General features: G+C 40.5%; 1 protein-coding gene across 1 annotated transcript; it reads right to left on the minus strand.

The window, feature by feature from the left end:
- Nucleotides 1-817: 817 nt before the first annotated feature.
- On the minus strand, nt 818-10,290 carry AGT (angiotensinogen). The gene is made up of 4 exons (XM_089529952.1): nt 9,489-10,290; nt 5,491-5,758; nt 3,671-3,815; nt 818-2,504 (listed from the first exon to the last, which is right to left on the minus strand). Exons 1-4 carry the CDS (start codon nt 10,273-10,275, stop codon nt 2,313-2,315), a joined length of 1,392 nt encoding a protein of 463 aa, XP_089386078.1. The 5' UTR covers nt 10,276-10,290; the 3' UTR covers nt 818-2,312.
- Between the last annotated feature and the right edge of the window lie 543 nt (nt 10,291-10,833).

Consider the following 10,833-nt stretch of genomic DNA (forward strand, 5'->3'; position numbering starts at 1 on the left):
TCAAAGGGGGATAGAGCCCCATTGCTCGCAGTGGTTGCTGCCTGGTAAGGAAGAATTGAGAGACTTTTGCCATTCCTGCTTATTTCCTATGCTGTTGCCACACTCATGAATACATGTGAATACTAATTAGTGAATACAAATAAGTTACAGATGCATAACTCTAGGTTACACATTCATGACTGATTGTGAATTCCAGCCCTTAATGTTTTAGATTTTTATTCCCAATTTATTTTTTCAAAAAAACAGTAGCTTATCTCTTGAACCTCTCAGGATGTCTCCTTGTTGCTATAACTCAGCCTTTCTCAAATAGTGGGGCGGGCCCCCCAGGGGGGGCGCGAGGCTCTGTTATGCAGAGGTGTACTTATAACAATTTTATAGACAAATGATACTATTTACAGTCGCGCGGGGGGCGCGAAATGTTTTCTTCTTCCTAGGGGGGGGGGGCATGACAGAAAATAATTGAGAAGCACTGCTGTAACTGGAGGGGTGTGTGAGAGGAAATAAATCTTACTTACTTTAATGTCCCAGTATTAGTTGCATAGAACAGGTTGTTTCAAAAGCAAACACCACCCTTTACATAATAATTTGTAGCATAACCTGCTCCAGGTTTTAGTTCAGTTCTTCTTGATAATCAGAATATTTATATTGACTATAGCTTCATGGGTAACGCAGTTCAAAGGTACTGTGCAAATCAGAATTTTAATATAATGTACATCCAGCATGGTAATTGTGTGAACTGAAGGGATTTGTGAGAAGTATAATAAAAAACTAAGACCCCCATCTTATTAAAGGACGAGATTAGATAGATTTAACAGAAAGGGCTAAATCTTGATAAGCAAACAGGAAATTATGAGAAAAGGTGATGGTACTGGAAGTAAAGTAAACCCCCCTTTTCTGTATGTTCTATTTTCACAGAAATACTATTATTTAGAAGAAATTCATCTTAAACTATGTTTTCATTAAAACAGGAGTTGGTAGCCTGTGGCTCTCAATCTGGGTTTATGCAATACTCAGCCTAATTTCCAATGGACCTATTTCTTTTCTTTCTTTTATTTTCTCTGAGTGGAGGACCCAAGGCAGCAAACAGATACAGTAAACAAACTGTCTGTATTCAGAGGTTTGATGCTTCTGATTACCAGAACCTGGGACACACAGAAATCACACACACACACACACACCTGGAAACATCTGGCTGCTCTCTGGACAGAATGCTATCCAATTGCACAAGGAATTCTCATAGTCCATGAAACAACCAGAAGGTTACGCAATTCTATTTTTCAATGGCCCTTTTCATTTGCTATAATCTGTATCACTACCAGTCTGAGCTGCCATGCTCCAGGGTCAAATAGGTCATCCTATGAAGCTATAAAGCAGGATGAATGAAGACAACAACTGTTTTCCAAGCAACAACTTAGTTTCAGGGCATCCCTACCATCACCTGGCAGGTGCTTGGATGTATTAAGAGGTACGTGGCACCATTCCTGGTCATTCCTCCAGAGACACCTCTCCACTTCTCCTTGTTGGAAGATAGATCTGGTTAGATGCCATGTAGCCAGCTTAGTGAGCCCAGGAAAACTGCTCTCATCTCTGGTGTAGAAGGATATCCTGTCCTTATTAAAATAAAATTCACCTGCAAGTGCACCTAGCTTCTGTACAGAGAAGGCACAGGCACCATTCTGGCCTTAGGCCCAGGAAGCAAAATGATTTTGAGTTAATCCTTTTTAGGCCACTTGGAAAATTGGTCAGTTGATTCTCTTGTCTTGCCAAGCACTAAGAGCAATCACATTGCTTTCCTGGGTTACTGAAATGGTGCCAGTGTATAGTAAAATGTCTTCAGCACATATGACAATATCATATGCCTGGCTTACCAATAGAGCTCAGAAAAGTTACTTTTTTGAGTAACAACTATCCAAATCTGCAGTCCAAAAAGGAGCTTTTTGAGCTCTCCTTATTAAGTAGTAATACAGAATCTGACATGTTATCTCTTAGTAAAAATAATGTGTATTCATCTTACTTCATTGTAGATTCAGGGGGTTAGCAACCCAAGTGTACTATGAATTCTTTTGTGTGGTGCCATAGTTGACCATGTGGTATAAACATGTGTTGAATCCCTACAACATCCACTTAAAGAAATACAGTTATTTTTAAACACTGTGCATTCTTTTCATCGGTTTTGTATTTGAAAGGTATATCAATTTTCATTTCAAAATATCAAATGACAAGTCAGTAAGGCTAAAAAGTTGCTAAGTCAAGAAAAAAAATTGAAAGGAAAACTGGAAAACCAATTTTTTTTCTTTCCCTTTTATGACATTTTATGTCGCTTTCAGAGGATTTGTTACTCTTCCAAAATAAATCAACACATCTGAATCCTTTTCATACACTGCTAACAGGAATGGCTTGTCAATGGTTACTTTGAGTGTCTCAGTGGCTTCATTTTCTTCTGGGGGAGCTTCAGCTTCATCCGCTCCACTGGGACTGAGCTCTAAATGTTGCTGATTAATTACCTGCAAGCAGAAATGCACACAGTTAGTCTGAGTCAGGCCACAGGTCATGATGGACAGATGACAAGGGAAATGTCCAAGCAAATGAAAGAGATATGGTGATGCAAAACGACTTCAAGACTCAAGAAGCAATTGGTAAGTGTCATAGACGACCTAAGGAATTTGCACTCCCACTGCCAAAAAGTATACTACTGCATGTGTAGGTTTTTTGTTTGTTTGTTTGTTTGTTTGTTTAAATAGTGCTATCAGCAGGTGTTCCTGCTCTGAGCATTTTGAGAGAGGAGTATATGATAAATAGACTCAACCTGGTGGGAAGTGTGGGTATCTTCACAGTTTTAAAGTAGGTCTGAGAGGTTGCAATTTTGGGTAGGGTTCCTAGGGTGCTTGATATTTTTCCTGACTCCTTGGGTATGTTATCCTAACTGAGGCTGAGATGTCTTGTTAGATGGAGTTGTATTATCTTGAATCCTGTAGGGGAGCAAGTATGGGAGCAACTGTGAATCTGGCCAGAATGATTGGTGGGAAAAGAAACACCACAGTCTCCTGAGGATGATTTTCATTTTTTAAAAAAACCCTGAATTTTTATTTAATGTTGTCATCTCCATAGTTAATCTGACCCCCATCTCTTCTTAATGTTTGTTTACTTTGATTCCCAATCTCGATGAAATGTGCTTCAACTGCTAATTTTTCAAACTGCAGACATTATGGTCTACAGCAGGGGTAGGCAACCTGCGGCCCGCGGGCCGGATGCGGCCCGGCGAGGCCTTGGGACCGGCCCCAGCCCAGTCGTGCCGCCGATTGCCGCCGGGGCCTTTGGCGTCTCGCGCGAGGGGCATGGTGGGGCAATTGTCTATAGAAGCCTCAGAAACATGCATTTATGTTAACATTTTTTTAAAAATCAGCAAATTTTTTTGCGTGTCCTCCACTTTTTTAAAAAAAGTGTTCACCATTTGAAAATTTTGTCCTACATTTGTCCCGGTTTATTTAATTATTTATTTTTTGGCTTCGGCCCCCCCCAGTTGTCTGAGGGACAGCAACCCGGCCCCTGTCTCAAAAGGGTTGCCTACCCCTGGTCTACAGCATAATTTACATGGAGAGAGATAATGTTTACACAGATAACAAACAGATGCACAATATGAAACAAGTGTGCTTCCGTATAAAAATTATACCTTGCCAATTGTCAGGTTAGCATTGCTTAGCAGCCTGAAAGTGGCATTCTTTCCAAGCAGATCAGCCATCTTCTGTTTCACCAGGAGTTCCTGAAGATTATAAATGGTTTTCAAGGATACCTTTGGCAAAGTCAACTGGATTTGTCTGAAGAAGATACAAGAAGGTAGATATTACAAATGAGTCCTATGTAAATAAGACACATAAAGTAGTGTTGGTTCCAGGGGTGCTTCCAGATGGTGAAGCTTTTATTATGCAGTTGCCCAGCCCTTCCTCATTCACAGAATGTTATAAATGTTTCAGATATCGTTTTCCATTTGTAATCCATGTTTTTCACACACTTTTTGCTTCCGACAAACAATCTGAAAAAGTAGGGCAGGGTGAATTTAGCAGTGCTCTTTGGTCTGGAAGAACTCTGGACTTCCTGGAACATTCCTCCTGAAAGTGGGAAATATCAAGAGAACAGAGGTGCTCAGCCACCCTTATGGGATGCTCTTGCAACATTCACTGAGGACACATCTGATTCCTCTCAGATGCCCAAATCAAAACAGGAGATAACTCTCCTGATGGCAAATAGTTCTTCTATATGTTTTGAGTAATGTCTTAGCCAGTGTTGCTCTTTTATGTATTTTGGGTAATTTCTGATCAAGCATTGTTTTAGGAGTTCCATCTGCACCTCCCAAAATGTTACAGCCTTCCGCTTTAGATACTTTGCTTTTCCCTCTTGCCCAGCCAATCAATCCCACTCATTGCCAGTTTTCAGTCTGGCACACCACAGGAGTTCTTTTACCAAAGAAATGTAGGAAAGCACTGTGCCACATACAACATGCTCTAAAAGCAATTTGACTGTGGGTTTTTTTCCAATGGTGAGAGTGGCATCAACCTGGAAGGAGGAGGAAGAGGAGGATGATTTCATTTTATTTTATTTCTACCCTGCCTTTTTCCCAATTCAGGACTCAAAACAGCTCACAAGAAATTAAAAGTACTGTTAAAAATCCACAAGATGCAAAAGTTAAAATGAGATTAAACAAAGCATTAAAACCACATTAAAACATATAACATTAAACACACACACACACACACACACACACACACCAGCACAACAATGAGCAAAACCTAGCATATTAGTTTGGCAAAATGAGCCTTATAAATTACTCTTGGTGAAATGAACCAAATTTCTTCTATGTAATGTAACTACTCAAAAACATTCTGTCTAAAATTGAACAGTACTATATGACAAATAATACCATCAGTAAAATAAGACATTAAAAAGAATGTTTGTTCCCAGCGATTAACACATTTTCTCTCCTTCAATGGGATTTCCTCAAAGATATGTACTACAACAAATAAGTCTATGCTTATTTTCCAGTAAGCACAATCACTTTCTATGACAATCACATATTTCATCACTTGAAGAAGAAGATGTCAAAAGCATATTATCTACTTTAATCCTGTCTATGGTCAAATATTTCCATCCTGTTCCACTCCTGAGAGGATTGCAGCTAAACTCAGAGGGCTCAGGAAACATTGAAAAAGGGGAGTTGACAGAAGATGTCCTGCTAGGTCCCAGCACTTTCAGATCAACTACACCTCTACCATCACATAGGTTTCATTATGATATTGTGTCATGGCACTGACCAAAAACATGGCAGTAATTAATGCCTGGATTAAGTTGTGAGACTGAATATCAATGCCATCTCCAACTACACAAGCAACCCCCCCCCCCCCAAAAAAAACCAGATACTTCCAAACTGAATGCTACTGATCCCACAGAGATAGTTCTTACATTCATATCACTTAATGTTCAATCAATAAAATATACCTTGCTGACAGTTTTTGCATCCAGGATACAGATGGCGTCAAGGAATATTGCTTTTCAACTTTGCCCAAGTCACTGCTGTTGGTTGGCTGCAAAAGCAGCAGGAATATGCTCTTACTGACAGGAATTTTGACCACAATAAGGTTGGGGTCACCATCACATTTATACTCAAAGTTTCCTGTCACTCTCATCATAGGTACAGGGACTGCTGTGTCCAAATTCAGCCAGAAGTCTTGAGGCTTCTTCAACAGGGAGGCCCCCTTTATAATAACTATTATATAATAGAAAATAAATATATAAAAATAGAACAAAGGCTAGCAGTATACAAAGAATAAAAGCAGCCGATAAAAAAAGAGCTTGAAAAAGCTACTATCTTGACTATGGTTCTCAGAATCCCTCACACAGCATGTTATTGGGTTTAAAAAAATTGTTCCTAAGGTCTGATTAAAACCAATAGTTTGCTAATCAAAACTAATGTCTCTAATTAAAAGAGGGTTACCATATTCAACTTCTCCAGATCTTGGTAGCATAAACTGTATATTATGCAAATGAAATGCATTTTACAAATTTTAATACTGTGCAAATGAATCACATTAATTGGTACACTGTTTTTCTACCACTATGTTTCATCATTGACACCATTTATACAACAAGCAACAATGTGAGAGAGCCAGTACAGGTTAATAGAGAAGAGTGCTAGATTTCAAATTCCTGCTTAGTCACCAAGCTAACAACAGAGAGGGGCAACTAGCAATCACAATAGCATTTACATTTCTATACTGCTTAATAGTGAATTCAGCACTCTAAGCGGTTTTCAATCTGTAAGTCAATTGCCCCCAACAAGTACTGGTTTTATTGACCTATGAAAGAATGGAAGGTTTACCCTGGGATTGAACTCACAACCTTATGGCTGCAGTACCAGCATGTAACCATGGCACCACCCGGGCCCCTTCAGGATCTAGGGGCTGCACTAATCCCTCAGTGTGTCATAGAGGACAACATTCCCCAATGTGTTTCCTACACATGCACCCATTGTTTTACTCCCCCCCCCCCCCCATTCAATATACTCCCTCCCAGCATCATTTAGAGCAGTGCTACTTAAAAATGTGGTTTGTGGACAGGTGCTGGTCTGCAAGCCATTGGCTCCCAGTCTGTGGCAAGTATCCAGGAAAGAAATGAACATTTGTTGCCAATGGGCACAAATATGGCACTGATCCTAGGCACATTAGAAAAAATAATTGGTGATCTTCCACATGTGATAATCTGAGAAATACTGCCTTAGGGATGGTGGAGGGGCAATTCTGCCATGCTGATGCCTCTAGGCTATTTTAAACCAAAGAAAGGCCTCAACAGCATGTAATCTGTAAGTCACTTCATGTTGTTTTGGGGGGAAACAGCAGCAAAAGGAGCAAAAACACTGCAGAATCATCCCTCGCACCTCTCTTGCAGCTTAGAATAGGCCAGCTAATGTCCAAATGGAATGCCTAAAACCTGTATAAAATCTAGCCAATCCAGAAATATGACAGTGCTAACAGTAGTATTACAGAGTGCAGTCCCAAGGTCCCTGAGATAATATCCCAGTGTCCATAAAATGGATAGGGAAGTCCTTCTCCAAGGTCAGAGATGGAGAACCAATCTTAGATCCTTTTTCCTGTCCCTCCAAAGGGATCTGCACCTCTCACCTCTCTGGCACTGGGTGCATCTACACTGTAGAAATAATACAGTTTGACACCATTTTAGGTCCATCCTATGGAATCTTAGGATGTGTAGTTTTACTAAGTGTTTAGCTTTCTCTATCAAAGAGTATTGATGACTCACAAAACTACAAATCCTAAAACTCTGTAGGATGGAGCCATGGCAGTTAAAGTGCTGTCAAATTGCACTATTTCCACAGTGTAGATGCACCCAATGGAGCTCTAGTATTGGAAAAGGAGAAAAAGGAAAGTGCTCGTGGAGCGGGGGGGAGGCTCAAATTCATTCACTTCAAAGCCCTCCAAGCTCTTGAGCAAGGCACCAATCAGGTAGAAAATGCAGATTAGCCCTTTAAATTTAAAATGTTTTAAATTTATTAGTTTCTGTTGCTCAATAGAAAGGTAGAGAAATTGCTTTTCTAAAAAAAAATGGGAATGCAGCAAACACCACTCTCTTCCACTTTTTCCCACTGGAACCCAGTTGGATGTTGAGTATCTTGGACACTCCAGACTTGGTGTGGTTCAACACCATTCATAACATTGCCTTGTAAAACTTTGTGATTTTTGGCACAGTGTTTAATGTTAAGACAAAGGAGCACAAATTCATAATTCCATAACATTATTCTAGCAGAAATTGCTAACTATTGGAACAATCAATAGATGAAAAACCTAGTCTGGGACTAAGTGCTACTTTAATTAATTGTGGTTTTTGCTTTAGATTGTTACTTAACAAATCCTGAGTGGTTCAAAACTTCTGGAGAGAATCCAAAACTCTCTAAATGGCAGCAAGCCAAATACAATTCATGCCTCACCTATTTCTTCTGCATTATAAGCCATCCTTTTGGAACTGAAAGGAAAACTTGGAATGGGTACATCTCAAGTTTAGCAATGGGTACATCAACAGTGAAGGATTTCCCACATACCCTTATCCAGCTTAGACTGCTTAGAGGTTCCTTCACAAGTAATCTTTGAAATCACACTGGATCTCCAAGAATCTCTAATGGGTTAGCTGAAAGTCGGAAGTCCTATTATGGGAGCCTCTCAAAAAAAAATGTATCCTCCGTTCCAAACAAGGAACTTTTATGGGCTCTGAGATCTTCTTAGGTAATATGTTATACTATTTTGAAAATAATGGCCCAGTACAGATGGGCCCTGAAGGACGCCCTCGTCATGTGCAAGGGGCGCGCCACCCACACTCCCCTCAGATGGAGCCGTGCAGCAGTGACGTGCTCACACCGCTGCCAGCTTTTTGGTATGGCGCAAAAAGGAGCTGCTTTTTAGTGGTCCTTTTTTTTGCGTAGCCGCACTGTGCAATTTGGTTGCTGCAGTGCAGCTATGCAGCAAAGAGAGGTGGCTCCCGGCCGCCTCTTCCTGACACTCTGTACCACACCAATGTTTGCATTCTGTCTGGAGGATTTTGGGATTTGTAGTCCCAAAGGGGAATTTTTTCAAGCTCAAACCAGGACCAACATCTCCTCCTGATGTGTTCCCTAGGATAACCAGGGATCTGTCTTTGAAACAAGATGAGTGCAAACTACTTTTGCTGTTTAAACAGTTTGCAGCAACTGAAGAAAACTGAGAACAAGGGAGGAAAGTGGGAGGAAGAAAGAGAAATTGGGACATTTTAAAAGCAGCTGAAAAAGTGGGGCAACAGAGGGATTAATCAGAACTACCCTTGCCAAATTGGGACAATTGGGGAGGGTGAGTAGGAGTTGAGTGAAACCATGACATTGGAGTTGGCCTGGTTTAGGAATGTAAATCTTTGCATTGTTCATTTTCACATGCAGGGATGATTAATTTCCATGGTATTCTTCCCACTGCAGAAGGTTACAAAGATTTCTACACAATAGTCTCCAAAAATGTGTACCTTGAGACTCTTCTAGAGATTATTCTGTGCAGCAGTATATGTGATTTCCTTTTGAAAAACTATGGAAAAGTCAGGTTGCATGAGAAACATCTTCTGAGAGAAACAAGCTGTTAGTTGGGTTTTTTAAGCAGAAAAATCTTCACATGAATTTTTGCATAATTCTCAAAATAATTTGGGGAATAATTCCCAAAAGAATTTGCAAATTATGTTCTTCTCACCAGGGTTTCCTAGCTGTCAGGAAATCCATTATTCTTCTGGGAAATTAATTGTAATGAATATCCTTTTCATCTCTAGACTGACTTAGCATCTACTTAGGGATGGGGTTACTAAATTGTACACACATCAGACAACCATCAAATGCATGTGAGTGTGCAGATACAGGTATCTAAACACATATTGGAAGATCAGCCTTAAATATACATGTAGAGATTTTTCCAAATTACCTCTGAATTGTGTGAAGGTTGCAAGCAGCAGGGTGGTTTCTGGTTCAATGTCCACCAGCAGACTCTTGCTTCTGGGTGTGGTTTTGTCTTCGACAAAGGCCCCAATGTATTTGGCTGCTTGCGCTGGGTTTGTAAAATCAACTGCCCTTACATAGAAATTGACATCTGAAAAAGCCAATTGGTGGACAAAGGACTCTGATAAACGGATGTCAGGGGCTGAGAAAAGGCAGGAAAGCTTGGAGAAGAGCAGTCCCTCTGTATCCTTTGAATGGAATGGACTATTGATGATGAACCTCAGAGCTGTGAGGACTTTGCGCCCATCAATTTTGAAGGTGCAGTTTGGGTCAATGGAAGGAGAGCTGAATTCTAACAAGGTCTGCAGATTATTTGCTGTTCTTCCAGAGGCCCCTAAGTAGAAGGCCAGCAAAGACTCATATATATAGATGGGGGACAGAAAAATATTATCTTCTTTCCAGATTTCCCTCAACTTCTGGTAGAACCGTGCACCAACTGTATGAATCGGGTCTCTCAAGAACTTTACACCTAAACGATTTTTTTCTTCCTCGCTTCGGTTCCTCAGACTCTCTTCAGACTCAGAAGCAAGATGAGACTCAATTGAGATGGGGATGAAAGTCTTCATCAGCTGTTCTCTGACTTCCAGCTCTTTACAACTGTGGCTCTTTGTGTTGTTCATGGAAAACAGGTAGAAGGGGTGGACATACACTCGATCACAGCCAATGGTGGCAATGCATACAAGGAAACAGAAGAAACCCACTCCTAGGTTCATGGTTAATGGCAGCTTCAGCAATACCTGTTTAAGAAAGAAAGAAATATGGACAGAAGCTGGATGCATTTGCTAGGCTCTTCATTTTTGTACTATTTAGCAGCCATCTGAGTCATAAACAGTTAATGTGAAGTTGTTTGTCAGAAGTCAGAAATCACTTCAAGGCACATAAGAATAACAATAATGACCTTTGGTAGATTCTGTTGGCCAGTATGTGGGATCTGTTAAATTGTGGTTTGCTAGGCACATTGATCCTCTCACAACGTTCTGTTGTTCCTTTAGTTTGAATACCCTGGCAGCAATGTTGTTGGTTCTTGGTGAAGTGTATGGACATACTAGCCAAAGAAGTATTCAGTACCTCTTTATGTGATGATGTTGCCACAGGTATAGAAGGGCAGCCCAAGTTTCCCAAGAGCAGCTCTTTCCCTTCTAGTGGGATCCACACAGGTGTTATCTAGCTATGCACCAAGAAAATAAAGAAGCAAGTTCCATTCTTATCCATGGGATGATGGCTGCTGCTGCATGCAAGGGCAGCATGCAAGCGCAGTTGGATGTCAGCTG

This window comes from Sceloporus occidentalis, unplaced genomic scaffold (assembly GCF_023333645.1).
Source record: "Sceloporus occidentalis isolate IW3139 unplaced genomic scaffold, rSceOcc1.0.p SCAF_6, whole genome shotgun sequence".
NCBI lineage: Eukaryota > Metazoa > Chordata > Lepidosauria > Squamata > Phrynosomatidae > Sceloporus > Sceloporus occidentalis.

What these genes read in the sequence shown, in the direction of transcription:
- AGT (XM_089529952.1), bottom strand. Translation starts at nt 10,275, where the DNA reads ATGAACCTAGGAGTGGGTTTCTTCTGTTTCCTTGTATGCATTGCCACC. An exon ending in ATGCAAAAACTGTCAGCAAG is followed by an intron (nt 3,816 to 5,490) that starts GTATATTTTATT and finishes TATCTTCTTCAG; the next exon opens with ACAAATCCAGTTGACTTTGC. An exon ending in CTAACCTGACAATTGGCAAG is followed by an intron (nt 2,505 to 3,670) that starts GTATAATTTTTA and finishes TTCTGCTTGCAG; the next exon opens with GTAATTAATCAGCAACATTT.